This window comes from Plecotus auritus (assembly GCF_963455305.1).
Source record: "Plecotus auritus genome assembly, chromosome: 8".
NCBI classification, from domain to species: Eukaryota; Metazoa; Chordata; class Mammalia; order Chiroptera; family Vespertilionidae; genus Plecotus; species Plecotus auritus.
In genome coordinates this window covers 156,624,060-156,646,905 of record NC_137782.1, presented here as the reverse complement: position 1 = coordinate 156,646,905, position 22,846 = coordinate 156,624,060, and the positions used below count along the sequence as shown (strand labels likewise).

The window sequence follows — 22,846 nt, the reverse complement described above, 5'->3', positions numbered from 1 at the left end:
GGGCACTTCATTTGTTTATGAAATTTCCTCCCAGCCCACTTTTCTAAAATTACTATTTTGTTTCTTCTTAATTTGAAGTATATATTTAATCTTAAACTGTTAGAAGGATTTTCTTGGAGAACTAAATAGAAACATCATGAAAGTAAATTAATATCTTTTGCTTTCTTACAGGTCTCTAAATTCAAACTTTAATGTTCCCCATAATAGGTATGTGATTTACTGAGTAAAAACCACAAAAGATCATGGTTTGGCCAGTGACAGAAGGGGATTAGTCTTACTAAAATTGTATGCTGAGTAATTTAGCTTCTTTTTAAGGGAAATTTAGGTACATTCTTGGCCTGGTGCTGATGCTCAGCTCTGTTGAAATGCTCTTTCAAACATTAAAATTGAAGGTGGATTAGTCCATTTAATTTATTATAGTCTGGATAATGGTGTGTATACAAACCATTGGGCAGAAAGGATTTTTTATGACCACAGTCTGTACTGTTTTAGAAGTCCTAAAATGTTTGAAATACTATGCTAATGTTTTCAGATATATAAATAAAACAAACAGCATAAATTCATTCTAATTTTAACCAAAAATAAATATATATATATGAACATATGTGGTTTAAGGCAGAATTTGGGTTATGATATTGTGTTGCAACTTTTTATTATTAATAGCTATGTGTGGCATAGTCAAATTGTTTTTTAAATGACTTGCTATTTTCTGTGAATTTGTGTCATTTTTACTTGCTTTTTTAACATTCTATTTTTGAATCCTGTGGAAAGAGATTTTAGAGTTTTTCTTCCTCTTTTATTTGAGGGTGCTGTACCTCACCTGAATCTTAAAAACAACCTTTATGTTTTTGGTATGACTTGAAAACTACTCTTGGAACAATTGTCCTTTCATGAAAAGTCAGAAAGGGCCTAATTAACCATCACAATTAATACTGTATCAAGATAACAAAATTGAGAAGAAGAGTACTTTTATAGTTAAATCTGATTACAGTGTGTGTAGCCTGATCAGTAGAAAAACCTCACAATTTTATATCATTAAAACATAGATAAATAGAATAGAATACTTTGGAAAATTCATAAGTGACCCCCAAAACAAAAGACAACGAAGTGTCTCAGTCGTTCCTTTAAATCATACTAACTTACAGTTTAGTATTGACTCTTTTTGAAAAGTTTCCCTTTTCCCCTTCTAGTAAATATGGTATTAGATATCTGATTAAAGGAGAGAAAGCAACACCAAATGAGTATTCTGCTTATAACTTGAAAATAAAATAATTTCATAGGTGTTTGGTTTTACATTCAGCAAAAGTTCACTTCAGCATAGTAAACATTGGATTTTACTGACTACTGAAATGTTCTCCTTTGAAACTGGAAAAACCTGTAGGTTAGAGTAAAAATCCACTGGCTGCAGTCGAACTGGCTTTGCGTGCCCCTGGGCAGGTTACTTAACTTCCCTGTGCTTCAATTTTCTTACTAACAATGAGGATAATAATAATATCTCTCATCATCCTCATTTATAGAATTAGAGGTTCTTTAAAAACTTATTGTTGACACACCTAACATCCTTGATCATATTTTTGACTTACACCATAAAAATTTAGCCAGTAGCCCTGGCCGGTTTGGCTCAGTGGATAGAGCGTCGGCCTGGGGACTGAAGGGTCCTGGGTTCTATTCCAGTCAAGGGCATGTACCTTGGTTGCGGGCACATCCCCAGTAGGGGGCGTGCAGGAGGCAGCTGATCGATGCTTCTCTCTCATCGATGTTTCCATCTCTCTGTCCGTCTCCCTTCCTCTCTGTGAAAAATCAATAAAATATATTTAAAAAAAAATTTAGCCAGTAACTTTGAATGGAAACAAGTTCTTGAGCTAACAGCTTTTTGTCTTTCACATATTATTAATATAGTCCAGAAATTGGTACCTTGTCACCTATGTGATCCTATAAGATGCAAAATAAGTTTATTATAGACAATTTTTGAATAAAAAGTTAAAATGTATCTATAAATATAGATACATACGCTGTATGTTTATCTACGCTTCCTAACAATCAATTGACTGACACTTCCCATTGCAGTCAGTTTCAGTATTGTATAGATCAGAGCTGTCTCTTCAGTGAGTTGTAAGGAGATGAAATTTATCTTTGGTTCTCCTTTTTTGATTCTCTCTAGTCTCATCTCTTTGAGTGAAGTAAAATTCATTTTTTTTTGGGGGGGGGGGATTTTGAAGACTTTTCTTTTCCAGAGTCCACAGAGAAAAATCAGTTTTAAAAAACCAGGACACAGTAAAAGAATGAAAGGAATTTTGCTTGGGGGCAGGATTAGTGTTGGGAAAAGGAATCCGGGTTTATGAAGCACGTTCTCCCCTGCTTTCAGAGGAGCGTGAACTGATATCCTAAAGGGCTGTGGAGGGAGAGGGCCAGAACACCAGGGGAAAGAGGTTTTTTCCCCCTAAGTTTTATTGCCACCTTGACCTCTGATCTGTGGTGAAAGGAGTTGGTAAGATTTACAGGAAATCTGGATTCCTGAGATTTCTAGGGAACAGCAAAAGTCTGACTGTATTGCAGAAGCAAACTTTTTTTTTTTTTTTTTTTTTTGGCAAACGTTTTCATTCCATTATTGAAAGCAGTGGTGGATGGATTTGGGCAGGGATATAATGTGGGCCCCTTTATATTCTCCATGGCTATTAAAGGAATAAAAGGCAGTGTTTCTTGATGGTTAGAGCATCGGCCTGATCACTGAAGAGTCACAAGTTTTATTCCAAGTTTAGGGCATGTGCTTGGGTTGTGGGTTTGCTCCCTGCTCCTTGCCGGGGCATATGTGGGAGGCAGCCTGTTGATGTGTCTCTTACATTGATGCTCCTCTCCTCCCCTCCCCTCCCCTCCCCTCCCCTCCCCTCCCCTCCCCTCCCCTCTCCCCTCTCCCCTCTCCCCTCTTCCCTCTCCCCTCTCCCCTCTCCCCTCTTCCCTCTCCCCTCTCCCCTCTCCCCTCTCCCTTCTCCCTTCTCCCCTCTCCTCCTCTCCTCCCCTCTCCTCCCCTCTCCTCTCCTCCTCTCTCTTCCTCCCTCCCTCTCTCCTTCCCTCCCTCCCTCCCTCCCTTCACTGTCTTTGAACCCTTCACTGTCTTTGAAAAGCAATGGGAAAAATATCCACAGGTGAGGATTAACAAAGAAACAAAAAAGGCAAGGTGTTTCTGCAGAGGCAAAAAGTGAGGGGAAAGTTGGGAGGCTGGAATCTAAATTGCCTGCTCCATAATTAGTCTATGGTTGGCCCACTTTACCAATCTTTTTTTACCATTGCCCTCAGGGCCTGACAAAATAGCTACTATACAACATGATTATTAATGTCATCATTAATCTATTATGTGGTTTTTGCTAATGTATTTTTCAGAGTATGTAATTAATGCAGTGGTTCTCAGTCCTGCTAGACTCACCTGGGGGATTTTAAAGAAACCTGATGTCCAGACCACACGCCAGCCTAATTTTATCAGAACCTGTAGGGGTGGCACCTAGCCATTTTTTAAAAACAAAAACAAAAGTCTTTCTAGATGATTCCATCGGCTTCATGTATTCCCTCTCCTAGGTAAAATAGTTTAACACAGCAGTTTTCAAATGTTTTGGTCTCTCAAGACCACAAATAGCTTTTGTTTATGTGGATTGTATCTATTAATATTTATTGTATTGAAAATGAAACCAGATATTTTATATATGTTTGATTATGGATATATTTAAAAATAACAAAAGCAGTACATCATTATATTTAAATAACATTTTCTTATGAAACCACTACATTTTCTAAAACAAAGAATTTTGTGAGAGGACTGGCATTTTTGAACATTTAAAAAAATTTAATGTGTGAGTTATTAGAAAACAATTGGATTTCTTTATGCATTCAACCTGCTGTAGTATGTTATTTTGGTTGAAGTATATGAAGAAAATTTGGCCTCACACTAACATGGAATAGGAAAAAGAAAGAATACTTTAAAGTCTCTTCAGATAATTATGGATAATTTTTTTGTTATTAAACCAAAGCATGACAAATGGCAATGTCATAAAAAATAGCTGCAATGTGGAATCTGAAACCATACAAATAAAAATTTTTACTCCATGACATTAAAATGTATTGGTCTCTATTATACTTTGAATGGATCTTTTCTCTATGATTGGGCATGGAGCATTTGGAAAATGTTGGTTCACTGAGATTTGCAGATATTCCAAATGTCGAACATTTCATTGTATAGTATTTTTAAAATTACATTTGTTAAAATTGACTTTGTCAGAAAAGTTGTTACTTATCAGGAAACTGTCAAGCTTATGGTAGCAGATACAAGTTTTCTAAAATTCCCATTTTTACTTAAAAGATCCAAGTTCTATCATTGGCTATAAATACTGTCAATTATTATCCTTGAAGGCATAGGCACACTTTATTCATTTTCTTTCTTTTTTAAAAAAATCTCTGTTTAAAGTATTACTTTATTCATTTTCAAACAAATACCTGCCAAATACACAAGTCTGAATAACAACAGCTTACCAGTCAATTATTCTTCCAAGCAGAGTAGAATTTTATGAAAAAAGCAGGCGGCTCTTCATGCATCTCAAACAATTGAGGTGCTTTTCCTTGAGAAAGTTGTCCAGTATGTAGCAGAAGTACTTTATTTGTACCTCCCAGGTTGTCATGAAGAATATTAAGAGGTACTCTCAACTTCTGCTTCTAGTCAAGGTGGCGTAACAGGCTGGATTTATCATCCCATCTTAAAAAAAACAAACACAATAAGATTCAAATATTGGAAAACCGGCATTACAGGAGAGCAATGAAAGAAGGAAAACAAAAGTCATGAGCTGGACACTTTCCCCATATGGCTGTATTGGATGCTGGGGAGGCAGGAACCCAAACAAAGCCAGGGGTCTCTGTGAGATGAAATGACAGACTTGAGAATATGGGAAGGTCAAGTGGCTATAATTTGAAGGACAGAATGTGGGAGGAGAGAGGACAGGCTTCATTTTGGGAGCGTGTCGGAGAGCAGTAAAGGTATCTTCATAAGACTTCAGCTGAGGATGGATCTGCCTATGCATATGAAGAAACTACGCAAGTTGGAGGAATAAACGGCCAAAAAGGAGCAGACGTAACAAGCCCCAGAGCTCAGACAGGGTCAGGAATATTTTGTGTTTCCACCAGAGTGGAAAAATTTCAAAATACAAGGGGCAAAAAGTATAATACCCAGAGTATTGTTTCACTGGGGGTCAAAGTACACCCAGGTTACAGGCTGCTCTGTTCCAGCCTAACAAAATTTAGAAACAAGCCTCCACAGGATCGAACTGTTTCCCACTCAACTGTGTCTCAGAACAAAGATCAAGAATATTTAAGGGAATAACAAGTATGCCCAGCACTCAAAAAAATAAAATTCATAACCTTTGGTATCTAATAAAAGAAAAATTACCAAGCATGCAAAGAAGTAGGAACATAAAACCCATAATCAGGAGAAAAATTAAAGAAACACACACACACACATGAAAACAAAAAGAAACAGACAAATGGCACAGATGGTAAATTAGATAAGAATAGTAAAACAATTGTCATAATTATATTCCATATATTCAAAGGTAGAGAAAAGGTTGAGCATGTTAAGAAGAGACACAGATGGTATGAAGAAAATCCAAATCAAACATCTAGAGAAGGCAAAAAAGCAATGTCTTGGACAAAAAGTACACTGGATGGAATTAACAACAGATTAGACACTGCAATGGACTGACTAGTGAACTTGAAGATGTAGAAATATAAACTAGACAAATAAAGTAGACAAAGAAAAAGTAGAAAAAATAGAGCACTGGTGACCTGTAGGAAACGTCAAAGAACTTAATCTATACATATAAAAGCCTAAGTGACCAACTGTTCAACCGGTAGCTATGACGCACACTGACCACCAGGGGGCAGACGCTCAATGCACAGGCATGGAAACATAAAACAGACTGATGAATTTCAGAGGAAAGGGGCAAGGAGGGACAGTGGGAAGAGATTAACCAAAGATCTTATATGCATAGTAGAGGCCCAGTACACGGATTCATGCACCAGTGGGGTCCCTCGGCCTGGCCTGTGCAGATGGGGCCGAATTCATGCACCGGGCCTTTGACATCCCCTGAGGGGTCCTGGTTTGTGAGAGGGCACAGGCCAGGCTGAGGGACCCCACTGGGGCACGAATCCATGCACTGGGCCTCTAGTTCTATATAATAAAAGGCTAATGTGCAAATCAACCAAATGGTGGAATGACTGGTCACTATGACACACACTGACCATCAGGGTACAGATGCTCAATGCACAAGCTGCCCCCTGGTGGTTAGTGCACTCACACAGGGTTAGCACTGCTCAGCCAGAAGCTGGGCTCATGGCTGGTGAGTGCAGCAGCAGTGTTGGGAGCCTCTCCTGCCTCTGCAGCAGCACTAAGAACCCCTTGGGGGATGTCTGCCTGCCAGCTTAGGCCCGCAGGCAGTTGGACATCCCCCGAGGGGTCCCAGACTGCAAGAGGGTGCAGGCCGGGCTGAGGAACGCCCCCCCCCCCCCCCCAGTGCACCAGGCCTCTAGTCCTATCTAATAAAGAGGGAATATGCTAATTGACCCTCACACTGTCATAAAGATGGCAGCACCCACAGCCAATAAGGAAAGAATATGCTAATTGACTGCCATGCCCTCAAAGATGGTGGCACCCACAGCCAATAAGGAGGGAATATGCTAATTGTCCCACCCTCAAAGATGGCGGTGCCCACTTCCAACAAGGAGGGAATATGCTAATTGACTGCCCCTCCCTCAAAGATAGACGCGCCCACAGCCAATAAAGAGGGAATATGCTAATTGATTGCCATGCCCTCAAAAATGGTGGCGCCCACAGCCACAAGATGGCGGCACCCAGTCCCCTCAGCCCTGATGGTGTGCCTGCCTCCAGAATCCCTCAGTCCCCTCAGCCCCCCAGCTGCCCAGGGCTGGCCCTAGGCGCAGGCAAGCCTTGGATGTCCGCTGCTTAGCTGACCAGGGCTGGCTGAGGCTTGCCCTGTCGGCAGTGGCAGCAGCAGAGGTGTGATGTGGGCGTGTGTCGCCTTTCCGTGATTGCCGGGTTGCCTCCCACGCCTGAAGACTCCCGGACTGTGAGAGGGGGCAGGCTGGGCTGAGGGACACCCTCCCCCCCCACCTGCCGCCAGTGGATGAATTTTCATACACTGGGCCTCTAGTTTATATATAATTAGAATCCCTCAAGGAGGGGGGAAATAGAAATTTGAAGAAATAATGGCAAAATTTTTCCAAATTTGATGAAAACTTAAAACCCACTGATCCAAGAAACTTTATGAACCCCAAGCACAAGAATGTAAACAAAAACACCCACCAAGGCATATCATAGTCAAATTGCTTAAAAACTGTGATAAAGAGAAAAATCTTAAGACCGTCTGAGGCACATTGCATGCAGAAGAACAAAGATTAGGATGACAGTCAATTTCTTATCAGAAACAAAGTAAGCAACAAGACATTTGAGCAACATCTTTATTTTTTTTTATTATTATTTTTTTAAAAATATATTTTATTGATTTTTTACAGAGAGGAAGGGAGAGGGATAGAGAGTTAGAAACATCGGTGAGAGAGAAGCATCGATCAGCTGCCTCCTGCACACTCCCCGCTGGGGATGTGCCCGCAACCAAGGTACATGCCCTTGACCGGAATCGAACCTGGGACCCTTCAGTCCCCAGACCGACACTCTATCCACTGAGCCAAACCGGCTAGGGCAACATCTTTATTTTTTAAAAAAATATATTTTTATTGATTTCAGAGAGGAAGGGAGAGGGAGAGAGAGAAACATCAATGATGAGAGAGAATCACCGATCATCTATCGGTTGTCTCCTGCATGCCCCACAATGGGGATGGAGCCCACAACCCGGGCATGTACCCTGACCCGAAATCAAATGTTGACCTTCTCGATCATAGGTCTATGCTGAACCACTGAGCTACACTGGCCAGGCAAGAAACCTACTTTGTATGTATATAAGAAAAGTTTAAAAGTAAAAAGGATGGAAAAAATATATCTTGCTAAGGCTAATAAAAAAAGTTAGAGTGGCTATATTAAGAATAGAAAAAAAATGTAGATTTCAGAGCAAAGAATATTACCAAGTATAAAGAGGTTTACTAGTACTTCATAATGATAAAGAGGTCAAATTGTCAAAAGGAAATTATAATCCTAAACATTTATGCACTTAATAAGAAGGCTTAGAAATACATTATATAAAAATTAATAGAACCAAAAGAAATAGGCAAATCCACAATTATAGTCAGAGATTTTAACACCACTCTCTTAGTAGTCAATAGAACAAGTAGACAGAAAATTAGTTATTATATGGTGGATTTGGGGAACATTACCAAATACCTAGATCTAAATGACATTTATAAAGCATTCTATCCGATAACAAGGAATATTTACCAAGATGGGTCATATTCTGGGCTATAAAACAGTTCTCAAAAAAATTTTAAGGAGCCATTCATACCAAGTCTGTTCCCTGACCATGACAGAATTAAATTTGAAATCAATAAAAAAAAATATATCAGGGCAATCCTTAACTATTTGGAAACTAAATAACACAATTTAAATAACCCATGGGTAAGAAATGGGTATGTTCAATCTCTTGATTGCGCTGATGGTTTTATGGTTGTAAACATGTTAAAACACAAATCTCTTGATTGCGCTGATGGTTTTATGGTTGTAAACATGTTAAAACACATTAGGTTGTATACTTTAAATATGTTCAGTTTAATGTATTTTAATTATATCTCAAAAAAGCTGTTAGAAAGACGTAATGTACTCAAAAGTTGAAATTTAATAATAACCACAATTTTTATTGTTTCATCAATGATATTCTTAAGTGAGACTACCTCTTTTTTTTTCTTTTATCACACTTCTCTCCCTCTCTCTCTCTCTCTCTCTCTCTCTCTCTCTCTCTCTCTCTCTCTCTCTCTCTCTTGCCATGCAGGGCAGTGAAGAATACAATGACTACAAGTACAGTTTTGTTTTTTGTAATAGTACAGTTTTGTGTCCTGTCTTGATAAGTGCCAAGATGCCAGAGTTTTACCCGCCATTGCTTTTGCAATATTAGTGCAAACTTAATACAGTGAGGAAAAGGGAATCTTGCTTTGGTATTATTATAAAAATTGAGTTGACCTTGCAGACATCTAAAAGGGTCTTGGAGAATCCTTGGGGGCCCATGGATCACATTTTGGGAACTTGTTTTAATAGAAATTTCTGGTCATGAATGTTTCAGTCCATTGGTGTTACTTTACAGGTGGGACCAAGTGTATGAAAATCCTGCCAAGGCAACTGCATGGGGAAGATTTTTTCTAGCAGTTGGGTCTTAACGTGCTTCAAACCAACAGAACAGAGTTTATCCTATATAATAAAGAGGTAATATGCAAATTGACCCTCACGCACTCACAAGATGGCTGCCTATGACCAGGCTGGCAGGGGGGTTAGTGAGGAACGACCAAATGACTGAACAAGCAGGCGGCGTGGGGTGACCAGGCCAGCAGGGGGATTTAGTGAGGGGCGACCAAATGACTGAACAGCAGGCTGCGTGGGGTGACCAGGCTGGCAGGGGGCCTGTGAGGGGTTGACCTATATAATAAAGAGGTAATATGCAAATTGACCCTCACGCACTCACAAGATGGCTGCCTATGACCAGGCTGGCAGGGGGGTTAGTGAGGAACGACCAAATGACTGAACAAGCAGGCGGCGTGGGGTGACCAGGCCGGCAGGGGGGTTTAGTGAGGGGCGACCAAATGACTGAACAGCAGGCTGCGTGGGGTGACCAGGCCAGCAGGGGGGGCAGTTGGGGTTGACCAGGCCGGCAGAGGGGGCAGTTGGGGGTGACCAGGCCAGCAGGGGGGGCAGTTAGGGGTGACCAGGCTGGCAGAGGGGGGCAGTTGGGGGCAACCAGGCTGGCGGGGGGGGCAATAAGAGGCGACTAGGCCGACGGGGGGGGGGGGGGGCAGTTGGCGGCAACCAGGCTGGCAGGGGGGGCAGTAAGGGGTGACCAGGCAGGCAGGCAGGTGAGCGATTACGAGCCAGCCGTCCAGGATTGTGAGAGGGATGTCCGACTGTCAGGGATCGGGCCTACACTGCAGTCAGACATCCCCCAAGGGGTCCCAGATTGGAGAGGGTGCAGGCTGGGCTGAGGGTATCTCCTCTCCCCCCCATGCACAAATTTTGTGCACCAGACCTCTAGTACTATAATAAAGATGATAATGACTCCAACTGTGACTAGGGCTATCATTGCATAAACAAAATTTTTTCAATGATGAAAAACAGCCTCAAATTGTTTAATCAAATGTAATAGTCCAGGATTATATTCTATAGGAAGAGTCTAAAGAAAGGAAAATTTGCAGTAATGAAAAAAATAGCAGATATTTAAAAAAATAGTAGGTACCAGGACTTTCTGACAGTTTCCAGAGTAAGGGGAGGGGGAGGAGAAAAGAATAAGTGAAGGAAAGGGGAGAAGGACATTTAGTATATAAGGCATAAGAAAAGAAAATAGGGATACATAAATAGAGAGCTGTGTTGGGTTTGTAGATTTACAGAAAGTTGTCAGGAAAGCCCACATGTGTAAAACACCATTTACTAACATCAGCTTCTTATGCAAAATGTTTTAGATCTGTACAAGATACATTATACAAATGCATTAGTGGTGGATACAGGAATGCACTGCTCAGATCCCCCTTCAGGGAAGGACGGCTCCTGCTGTTAGTGTTCTTGGCAGACAGCCTCTAGCTGTCAAGTCCTTTGGCTGCAGCGAGCTGCTTGCAGGAAGTACCCCATTGAAGTGGGGGTATAAAGCTCCAGCAATTCTGACTCACTGTGGGGCAATTCTGACAGGCGATTTCAGCTCCTGGGCTCCCCATGGGGCTAGGTGAGGCTGTGGAGAGGGGCCCACTCCCCTCCCCCCCTACATTTGCTCTCAGCCCAGTTGCTGTTCCTCCCTCCTCCTCCCTCAGGGATTTGTCCCAAGGGCACTCCCTAATACACATCCTGAATGCTAAACTCTGTCTCAGAGTCTGCTTCCTGTAGATCCAAACTGCAACCGCATCTTATTGACTGCAACCAAACTTGGAGAACCCTCAGGAATGGAAAATCATCAAGTTATGTGTTAACATTTTAACTCAAGCATTTCCTTATTTCTTATTTTGAATTGCTTATACTTAGCATGATATTATCTTTAACCTTTTGTTTCATATAGCTTTGCTATTTCCACCTCCCGTTTTTAAAAAATAGGAATCATATTGTAGAAAGACAAAAAGGTAATAGGGTAAGAAAAACTATTAGGCTGATTGTTAGTTACCTAGACACTCAGTAAACCCACTAATTCAAGGTTGGTCTAAGCAACAAGACAGGAAATGTATTGGGGCATGTGATAGTGGTTTTGTTCTTAATATTGTACTGTCCATGAATGTAATAAAGAAGCTATTTAATTTTGTTTAAGCCTGAAGGGTCCAATTGTCACTCAAAACTCTCGGACACGAATAGGGTTAGTAATCGGGAACATCAGGAAAGTAGGTACTTAAATCCTGTCTTCCCCTGTAGCTCCAGAGGAGGGCAGAGCAGTGTCTTCCCAGGTCAGCCCTCTCTTTTAAACTCATTCTAACAGCCATTACCTTCAGACATTTGCTCTCGGGGAAACAGGTAAGTTTCAACGTGTCCTGTTCTGATATTTTTTGGGATCTATATGTTCCTAGATGACTCAGGAGAGGCCACGCCCGCATTCTCACTGTGGAAGAAAAAGAGGATGGTGAAGTAATTGTCCTGACAACTTAGACCAGACACCCACAAACAAAGTAGAGATATTGTTTTATTTTTTCTAGGATTATCTTGATCAGTGATCTTTGATGCTGCAAAGTAAATTCAGTTGTGTTTAGCTCTTCCTTTTGAGGGGGGCTGCATTGCGGAAGAATTCTGCCTAAAGAACCACTGTGAACATTTTAGATCTTACTTATGGCACGCAGGTAATCCCCTTTAACCAGACTTTACCCAGTTTGTGAGAAAAAAAGAGGAAAGGTTTGATGGGCTGAGGGTTCAGGCTTTGTATGGAGGACGGGGAGTCTCAGTTTGCACATCTGTAAATCGGGAATGAGGTTTATGAAGACTAAATGAGGGGACAAGGGAAAAGCACCCAGGACAGTGCCCGGTACAGAACTGTGGGAAAAAGAGCTGTGGGAAAACACTTCATAACCGCATCGGGTCTGATGAAACCTCGCTCCCCTCGCTATTCCCAGTAATGGCCCTGGAGATCATAAAAATGCCCCTTCCCCGTCTCTTCCTTCTCCTCGTCCTCTCCAAGACAAGGAAGTAGCCGTCTCCGTTCCCGGGGATTCGGAAGCTCCAGCCTTCCAGAACAGTCCAGCCTGGGGGTTGCTAAGGTCGGGATGGAAGAGGTGGGGGTGGGGAGAGGAGAGCTGCGGCCTCAGCCTGCGCAGCGCAGCGGGGAGGCGACGGGGAGGAGATGGGGGGGGCGGGCACAGTCCACCCCAGGGTGGGGAAGAGGAAAGGAGAAGGACGCGCGCTCCCAGGCTCGTGACCGCAGGCGGCGCAGGGACCGGGCGCGCAGATAGCCTTGGAGAGATGGCAGGCGGCGGGCACCGGCGCGTCCTGGGCGCCCTCCACCTGCTGCTGCTGGCCGCCCTACACCGGGCCACCGAGGAGATCAGTCGGGGCGGGGGCGCCGCAGCCTGGACCCAGGAGAAGGTGAGGGACTGCTGTTGCGCGATTGTACCTGGGCGGCTCTTGCCGGGTGCGGGGATCTGAGGCCGGGCGAGCCCACCTAGGCAGCGAGGGAGGCGGGGCGGAGCGGCGGTCCCCGGCCCTAGTAGCCCTGCCGCTTCGGGCTCCCAGGGGAGTGGGGGCTCTGCGTCCTCGCCAGGGGGCCTCGCTAGCCTCCGGGACGCCACGCGAGCTGGATGATGTCACCGGCCTCCCCTCGGCTGGGTCCGTTGCGGCGGCTGATAGGCGCAGGACGTGTGTCTGGCCAGTGGCCCCCCGCAGGGAGGTGGGAGCGCAGAGCCGCGCTGCCGCCCACTCGGGACCCACGAGACCCACGCTCTCCCACCGCTGCATCCCAGGACACCCTGGAGACGTCGATGTTTCCATGTAGCCTCTGGACAGACGTGTGTTATTGTTAGTCCGTTTTAGATTTTCAAGCGGAGCAGCTCGGAACCAAGGACCTTAACTGGATACCCACTTTACTTAAACATTTTTTTTTTTTTGTCTTAAAAGAGAGCAAAATGCAATGGTCAGAGCAATGTATCTAGGTATAGGTGCAAATTTCATATAAGGAACTTAGAATACAAGTACCTTGCAAGTGCTCTCTGTGTGAAGTAAGTAGGTTCACATTTATTTCCCTTTCTTGTGTAACAATTTTGAAATCATGACATTGCTAGAGGCTTGTGCTAATGTTAATGGTATTGGAGTAAAACAGTATGGCCTTCAAGATACAATGAAAAGCAGCGAAGTAAAGGGATATCAATGCTGACAGTGTGGTTGAACACATCTTTTAAATAATTACGATTCACGTGCCTGTATATACTCACACGTTTGAAATATAGGGCACACGGGAGAATGCACAGGCCCTGGCTGGCACTGCAATCTGCTCCTCCCAGCCACGTGCATAGGTGTAGGAACAGCCCTCGTCAGTTCCCTGGGTTAGGCTTAATGAGCCTCACCATTCAGGGGCACACACGCTCCCACTACACGGGGAGACCATCAACCACAGGGAGACCATCAACCACAGGGAGACCATCAACCACAGGGAGCCTGGTGGGGATGTAGGAAGCAACTCAAGAATAACTTCATTATAAGAAAAATAACCTCGTCAGAAGGTGTCTCATTGAGGTACCGACTCAAATCCTCTCCTTCGCTTCACTGTGAGGACCTTCCTGGTCAGAAGTCCGGCACAAAGAACCAGGGTGGGAAGCTACACCAAACCTGCCTTTATGATCCATCGAAATGGTTGGGAGTAAGTGAGATGGGAACTGTTTGAACGAGCTGCTCCGAAGGGATCGTTGGTAGGCAGGTTGTATTTGTAGATGGCAGAAGGTGCTGCATTCTTAAGTTGTTTAAAGCCATGAGAACTTAACTTTTGGGAATGTCTTTTAAAGTACAAGTCCCTTTTATATTTATTTCAAGAAGCTTCTAGTCACTGTAGTTTTGGGAAACTGGGTGCTTTCTGCGAAAATGGTGCAAGCAAATGAACAGATGACAAAATCAGCGGTGACCATGCCTGAGAGGCCCCCTCCCTCTTTTCTCTGTAGGCCTCGGTGAAGTCCTCCAGGCGGCCAGTACCGTGTGCGGCCTGGGAAAAGAATTAGTCACCACTAAAACACATGCCTTCCTGCTCTCTATGGCATGTATGTTTCAATCATGTGAAATGTGCTTGGTACACTGGTCTGCCCAAAGGTGAGGCGTGGTAAAGCACTGATTTTGAAATCCTTTTTCTTGGCTGTGAAATAAAGGTGTGTCTCTTCCAGCAGCATCTAATATTAAAAAACAGTTCAACCCCAGCTTAAGGTTGTGTTCAGAAGATAACGATTTGGTTATCTGAAACCTGCAAGCAATTTCTCCATAGCAGCAATATTAGGAACCTCACAGTGCCCCTGTGAAGAGGGTACATTTATCTCCAATTTACAGATGAGGAAACTCGACCACGATTACACCCATGAATTGAAGAACCCTCAACTCTCTTTTCCTCTTCCCCTTTCTTCTCCAGAGTAGACGAGGCCTGGCTGATGGTTCAGGGACAGTGTCCAGCTAGTGAAGGAGTGTGAGAAGATCGGAGGGCCAGAGGAAGACCTTGCTTACCCTTCTCTGGGTCAGGGTGGACCCCAAATGGAATTCCAAAATCAGTCGTTTTGTTTTTGGAACCCTGTCTTCTCTCCTTATTTCTCCCTTCTCCTAATCTCCCTTATAGAACTTAAAGGCCGTTATTCTGGGGGTTGATCCATATTCCAAAATTACTTCTTCTGAATCCTGCCTTCCCCAATCTCCGAACCTATCCCTTTAGTACAACCTTGTCAACCAGCTGTTAAAAGGAATCTAATGAAATCAATCCTCCCTTAGGTGTGAATGACTGGTGACTGCATTTTTAAAATGGAAGCTTTTAGCTCCAACACATTAAAAAAGTATGGCTTTTCTTGAAGTCTCCCAATTATAAAGTTAACTCGTGCTGGTTTTGGGAAACTAGGAGAATACAGAAAAGGATACTAAAAAGGAAACTATCATCATCCATAAGCCCACATTCAGAGATAATTGCTGTTAGCCATTTTGGTGTTCTTATTTGTTTGCTCTCTATATCTATAATATAAACATATATATACCGGGTGGGGTGAAAGTAGGTTTACAGTTGTTCATATGGAAAATAATACAATAATCCTATATAATAAAGAGGTAATATGCAAATTGACCATCCCACCCTCACAAGATGGCTGCCTATGACCAGACGTAGGGGTTAGTGAGGGATGACCAAATGAGTGAAAAAGCAGACTGCATGGGGCAACCAGGCTGGCAGTGGGGTTAGTGAGGGATGACCAAATGACTGAACAGCAGTCTGTGTGGGGTGACCAGGCCGGCAGGGGGGTTAGTGAGACCAGGCTGGTGGTAGGGAGAGGTGTGAGGGGCAACCAGGCTGGCAGGGGGGGCAGGTGGGGGTGACCAGGCCAGCAGGGGGGGACAGTTGGGGGCGACCTGGCCGGCAGTGGGGGGCATTTAGGGGCCATCATGCCAGCATGCAAGAGGCAGTGAGGGGCGATCAGGCTGGCAGGGGGGGAAGTTAGGGGCCACCAGGCAGGCAGACAGGTGAGCGATTAGGAGCCAGCGGTCCAGGATTGTGAGAGGGATGTGCGACTGGTGGTTTAGGCCTAAACCAGCAGTTGGACATCCCTTGAGGGGTCCCGGATTGGAAAGGGTGCAGGCTGGGCTGAGGGGATCCCCTTCCCCATGCATGAATTTCATGCACCGGGCCTCTAGTTGATAAATAACAATACAAGAATAAAGTCTGTTTTGTGCACTCACAACTGCAAGCCTACCTTTACCCAACCTTGTAAATATATATATATATATATATATATATATATATATATATATATATATACACACACACACACACATACATATGTATATAAATGTGTGATGGTGTGTTTATAGAGATGATAAAATTGTACCAATCTCATGAGTTTTATGAGAACTGAATGAGTTATTCACATAAAGCATTTAGCACAGTGATTGTCATATAGCAAATGTTCAATTAAGGTTACTTGTTTATTTTTTAAAATAAGTACACATGACTATTTCATACTAGAGATTGTGCTGCATATACAGTCTTATATCTTATTGTGTTGCTTAATTGTATGAGTATTTCCTTGAGCTCATCATTTATTGAAAGCATCATTTGATATTTACAAAATTATCATCATTCCACAATTCAACTATCCCTTTATTGCTGACTATTTAGATTGTTTCCAAACTTCCTCTATTGTTAAGCTGGGACCCAATGTATTTTAATGGTAGAATTTTTCTTTATTGTAACAAAGGTGAAGTTCAACTATAAAGCTGAAATTATACCAGGGATAGAGGGACAGAGTCTTTGAACAGAGCAACCATATACAGGAGAGTTGGCCTCACCTAGGAGTTCTCCCTCAGGGTCAGGGGTCCTCAAACTTTTTAAACAGGGGGCCAGTTCACTGTCCCTCAGACCGTTGGAGGGCCGGACTATAGTTTTTTAAAAAAAACAAACTATGAACAAATTCCTATGCGCACTGTGGGCCTGGGATGAGTCGGCCGCTAAGCAGGACAGGCAGCGGCACCCGGCAGGCCGGATAAATGTCCTCGGTGGGCCGCATGTGGCCCACGGGCCGTAGTTTGAGGACCCCTGCTCAGGGTCAGCTCTAGCAAGTTGCTCCTGCTCCCCCCCCCCCCCCCCCAGCATTTCACATTCCTCTGCTTCTGGAGCCACATGTATTCTAAAAGTCCTTAGTCCTCCATCCACCCATCTCCCTGCCATTGATTCTTATGGAAACAGCAACAGACTCAGTGATAGGAGCGGTGTTGGTAGCAGAAAAAGACAAAATGTCCCATTTCGAACTTCTACTAAGGTAAGTACTGTGACATCGACTTTACCGATAAGGAAACTTGTCCTAGTCGCAGATAGTAAGTCAGGGAGCTGGGATTTCACCCTGAATTGTTCGCCGTCTGGGCTGCTTTTCGATAGATGCCTGCTTGCATTGAAAGAAGAGACGTACCGTTATCTCACTCAGTTCCCTACCCTTCCACCACCGCATTTGTAACGTCAGTGGCACCCCACCCGCAGAAGGAGTTCAGTAAATGCCGCCTGGGTTGAATGTGCAGGTAGACACACGTGTTACCCCGCGTGCTGCTGGGAGACCCTCACGTGGGATGGAAACTGACACTGAATGGGCTGAGCTTCTGTAACACTCTCCTTCTAGCGCAATGATTTGGGACTGCATATCCCTCCGAAAGTTGGGCCAGGTCTACAAATGAAGTAATTAAAACCCTCCTTGGCCCGGAACCACGTGATTAGCCTAGAGGAGTTGCCTCAGGATATCTGGTTCACGCTTTTTGAGCTGAAAGATTTTTGTCGCGAAAAGCAGACTTATTGTCCCTTCTGCCTGGGTGAGACGAGGCAGGCAGGGGCTGTAACAGAGACTCAGTCCTCCGAGAAGCCCTGTACCAATAGAAAATTGCCGATGTGTCTTTGAACTGAACTGAACCTAGAATAATTTGGGTCTTGCACTTAACATGGGCTCAACACTATTTCTGCCTCATTTACTTTCCTCGCACCCAGCCCATGCTTTCTCTCCTGGTTCTTCCTCTTTTCCTTCCTCTCATCTGCATATAGATTTTTCTGTTTATTGAGTTCAGAGCGTGAGTCTCCATAAAAATTGAATGAGTGCCATGTAGGTTGGAGAAGTCAGATGCTTTCCCCTCAGAGCTTTAATGAACAGAAAGGCTTAAGTAATTTACCGAGTGTGGTTGTTTCCCATGTCTAGCCTTCACTGACTGGGGAGCTTTTATAAACTCTGTGATTTCATAGGGGGGCAGAGACGGGAAGGGCTCTTTACTGACGTACGTTAATTACATGGTTGAGCTCAGGAGCCTGAAACAACTCATGCAAGTCTCTGTATTCAGGAGCATCCACAGCCTGTTTGTGGAACTCACCCTTTAGTCACCCAATAAGCAGCTTTTGGATGATTCTTGTCGACTATGTTTCACCCACATTATCTGTTACACTAGAGATGCTGGAGAGTTATTTGTTTTGTTCCTCTTTTTTTCTGAAACCCCTTAAGAATTCTTTCAAGCCTCCATAAATCACCCGTTAAAACATGAGCTTCATTTCCTTTTGCTGTGGACATGACCGCATCCACAGCGATCAGGTAGGCTCTGGGATGGCATATTGTAAATCATTAGAAAAGGAGTCAATGTCCAAACAGCTTAAAAAAAAATCCTCACCTGAGGATGTTTTTCCATTGATTTTTAGAGAGAGTGGAAGAGAGAAGGGGAGACAGAAATATTGATGAGAGAGAAACACATCGATTGGTTGCCTCCTGTATGAGCTCTGACCAGGGCCCAGACCGGGGAGGAGCCTGCAATCGAGGTACATGCCCTTGACTGGAATTGGACCCGAGATCCTTCTGTCCGCAGGCTGATGCTGTGTCCACTGAGCCAAACCGGCGAGGGCTCAAACAGCTTTTGAAACAATAACTGCCCTGGGCCAACCCAACTCTAAGTCATCACAAGCATGGAGTATCAGAAATTCAAAAAGAGCAAAGCTCACCAATATTGAACTACAGCATTTCCTGGCCCTGTGTAGTAGGTAGCCACCTGTCTCTTCTCTCTTTATAACTGCTTGTGCATTCAACAATTTAATATTTATGATAGCAAAAGTCCCATTTTACTTTATTATTATGTAAACACAGTCTCAGTGAAGATAGCTTTAGAAAGATAGTCACCTGTCACTTCCTTATTTGATGAATTCACCCGGTATTTATTGAGTGCTCAATATGAGCTAGGAAGAGAGCAGAAAAAAAAGAGAGTTTTGCCCTCACATGAAATCAGGCATTAATCAAGTATAAACCCAAGGAAGTGTCCTCTAAGCTACCACCTGAAATGAGCGGGAGTTAGCCAGGTGAAGAGGAAGGGACAAGCCTTCCAGGTAGAAGGCACCGCAGATGCAAAGCTTCAATGGGGTGCAGCCTTACACTACTCTGGGGCCTGGAAAGATGCCAGGGTGACTGAAGCATGGTGAGCTGGGGCGAGTGACCCTTTCTAGGGCTTGTGAGCCAGCGGGAGAGACCAGACAAGCTCTCATTGGTCAGGTGAAGTAATAATTAACCACGTAAAGTCTTCTGACTTCCTGTCTCCATTTTCTTATTTCTTCCTTTCCCATTTCCAGTATTTTGTCATTTAGCTTTCGTTTTCTTCTCCAAGTGCTGTTTGAGAGGTACTGTAGATGCACTTCGATTGTGGAGTACCAAGGAATTTAAAGGCTGCAGTGCCAAATGAATTAAGGAAAGATATTTTAAAATGTATTAGCAGTAAACAAACACAAACTTAAGAACAGGAGATAGATAATTGATATTTTAAAATCTCAGTTTTACAAAGCAATTGTACCAAAAGGCATTACAACTTACACAGGAAATGTGTTACATATTCATTTTTAGGTTCAAAGCATTATATTAATTTTGTTTTTAAGATAAGCTGTCAAAAGAATTAGTTTAGCCCAGCTGGAGTGGCTCAGTGGTTCATCGTTGACCTATGAACCAGGTCACAGTTTGATTGCCGGTTAGGGCACATGTCCGGGTTTCCGGCTCAATCCCTAGTATGGGGCGTGCAGGAGGCAGCCCATCAATGATTGTCATCGTTAATGTTTCTACCTCTCCCTCTCCCTTCCTCTCTGAAATCAATAAAAATATATTTTTTTAAAAAAGAATTAGTTTAACTTTCTAGATCGTAGGGGCCAGTTTTTAATTTGACTAGCTTAATGTGCCTTTTATAACATAAGAGCTATCCCTTTATTCTGAGATTCAAAGCCAATATATTTTTTAATTTAATAAATCTTTATTGTTCAGATTATTACAATTGTTCCTCTTTTTTCCCCCCATAGCTCCCCTCCACCCAGTTCCCACACCACCCTCTGCCCTTACCTCCCCCCGGCACTGTCCTCATCTATAGGTGTACGCTTTTTGTCCAGTCTCTTCCCACACATCCCACACCCCTTTCCCACCGAGAATTGTCAGTCCACTCCCTTTCTATGCCCCTGATTCTATTATATTCACCAGTTTATTCTGTTCATCAGATTTTTTATTCACTTGATTTTTAGATTCACTTGTTGATAGACATGTATTTGTTGTTCATAATTTTTATCTTTACCTTTTTCTTCTTCTTCCTCTTCTTAAAGAATACCTTTCAGCATTTCATATAATACTGGTTTGGCGGTGATGAACTCCTTTAGCTTTTTCTTATCTGTGAAGCTCTTTATCGGACCTTCAATTCTGAATGATAGCTTTGCTGGGTAGAGTAATCTTGGTTGTAGGTTCTTGCTATTCATCACTTGAATATTTCTTGCCACTCCTGTCTGGCCTGCATAGTTTCTGTTGAGAAATCAGCTGACAATCGTATGGGTGCTCCCTTGTAGGTAATTAACTGTTTTTCTCTTGCTGCTTTTAAGATTCTCTCTTTGTCTTTTGCTCTTGGCATTTTAATTATGATGTGTCTTGGTGTGGTCCTCTTTGGATTCCTTTTGTTTGGGGTTCTGTGCGCTTCCTGGACTTGTAAGTCTATTTCTTTTACCAGGTGGGGGAAGTTTTCTGTCATTATTTCTTCCAATAGGTTTTCAGTATCTTGCTCTCTCTCTTCTTCTGGCACCCCCATAATTCTGATGTTGGTACTCTTGAGGTTGTCCCAGAGGCTCCTTACACTATCTTCATATTTTTGGATTTTTTTTTTTTTTTTGCTTTTCTGGCTGAGTGTTTTTTGCTTCTTTGTATTTCAACTCTTTGACTTGATTCTTGTGATCCTCTAGTCTGCTGTTAGGTCTCTGTATAATAATTTTTATTTCAGTCAGTGTATGTTTAATTTCTAGTTGGTCCTTTTTCATATCCTTGAGGGTCTCACTAAATTTATCGGCCTTTTCTAGGAAATTCTTGAAAAATTTTATAACCGTGGTTTTGAACTCTATATCCAGTCGTTTGTTTTCTTCCATTTCTTTCATTTGTGATCTGTTTCTTTGTCTCTGCATTTTCGCTGCTTCCCTGAGTTGGTAGAGTAGCTTTGTGTGCTAGGTGTCCTATAGGGCCCAGTGGCTCAGCCTCCCCAGTTACCTGAGGTGGACACTCTTGGTGCACCCCTTTGTGGACTGTGTGCACAGCTTAGTTGTAGTTAAATCTTGATTGTTGTTGGTGTCACTGGGAGGAATTGACCTCCAGGCCAATTGGCTGTGAGGATCAGCTTTGTCTATGCTGGGAGAACTTCTGTGCTGGAGACACTCTTATGAGACAAGACTTTCAAAATTGCAAAAGCCTCTGTGCTCAGCTTGGATGGGGTGGAGTTTCAGGGCGGAGCAGACAGCCTTGGTTTCCCATCAGCCCTGCCCTATAAGGCCCCTGGGTCTCAGTGTCCCTTGGTAATCGCTGCAAGCACCTCTGAGAGAAAGCCACCCTCGAGTTTCACCTGCTGCCAGATAGTCCAGTTTCTCCCCGAATGAGTCTGGGTTCCCAGAAACTTGCCCGGAACTGGAGCTCAGTGCAGTCGGGAGCTTCCATCTCCCTCCCGCTTTAGAAAGCCAGCCACACACTCAGCCTCCCATGCATTCAGCAGTCCGGACCTCTGCTTTCCGCAGCTCCCGAGTCTCAGTGTGCTTTCTCTTTTCCTGACAGTCCAGATTCCCCCTGGATGGGTCTGGTTTCCCAGCGTCTCACCCGGGACTGGAGTTCAGTGCAGTCGGGAGCTTCCTTCTCCCTCCCACTTTAGAAAGCCAGCCGCGCACTCAGCTGCCCGTGCACACAGCCGCCCGTCCTCTCCGCGTGCGAGTCTCTGTACCTCAGCCTTTTGCAGCTCCTCTGAGTCTCAATGTGCTTTCCTCTTTTCTTCTAGTTGTAGAATTTCCACTCAGCCAGCTTTCCTGTGGTTCTTGATGGTGTCCATTTTGTCTTTTAGTTGTAGTTTTGATATTGTTGTGTGAGGCAGCAGTTTAGGTGTTTACCTATGCTGCCATCTTGGTTTCTCCATCCAAAGCCAATATTTTTCAACTGCAGATGTCTCAGGGTAAGTCTTAAACATATTATGAAACAATAGTTGGTTAAATAATGTTGTTTAATCCTCAGAATGATCACCAACCAGCCATTCTGAATTCATCATCTCTCCGGCAAGTTGCAGAAGGCACCAGTATTTCTGAAATGTGGCAAAATGACTTACGGCCATTGCTGATAGAGCGATATCCAGGATCCCCTGGAAGCTATGCGGCTCGCCAGGTGAGAATGCAGCACACAAACCTAAAGGCTGTTGAGTACTTGCTTTCATGTGAGAGGTAATATATCCCAAGTTCAGAGTTATCTAACATTCAGATCTGCATTCTAATCTTATTATTCGCCAAAATAAGCAACCAAGAAAACCAAACAATTGAGAGTAAGTGTCTGTTTTGTTAAGCATTACATGTTAACCTAAATCAATTTTTTGTGTGAAATCTCTGTTTGGGGTATGGCATCAGACAGGGTAGTAAGTGCTCAACTCTTGGTCATTTCTATAACAACCCCTTGGACCCTAAACACCCAACATTAACAG

General features: G+C 43.5%; 1 protein-coding gene across 3 annotated transcripts in view; it reads left to right on the top strand.

The window, feature by feature from the left end:
- QPCT (glutaminyl-peptide cyclotransferase) overlaps nt 1-22,846 on the top strand; it is a 50,787-nt gene that overhangs the window by 8,895 nt on the left and 19,046 nt on the right. Inside the window, exons 1-2 of one of the 3 annotated variants that reach the window (XM_080685199.1) lie at nt 12,453-12,745; nt 22,390-22,536. In XM_080685199.1, coding sequence (XP_080541325.1) covers nt 12,623-12,745; nt 22,390-22,536 — 270 coding nt within the window. In that variant the 5' untranslated portion in view covers nt 12,453-12,622. Of the gene's footprint in view, nt 1-12,452; nt 12,746-18,742; nt 18,882-22,389; nt 22,537-22,846 lie in introns of those variants that run through there. The other 2 variants (XM_080685201.1, XM_080685200.1) reach the window with 2 other exon arrangements.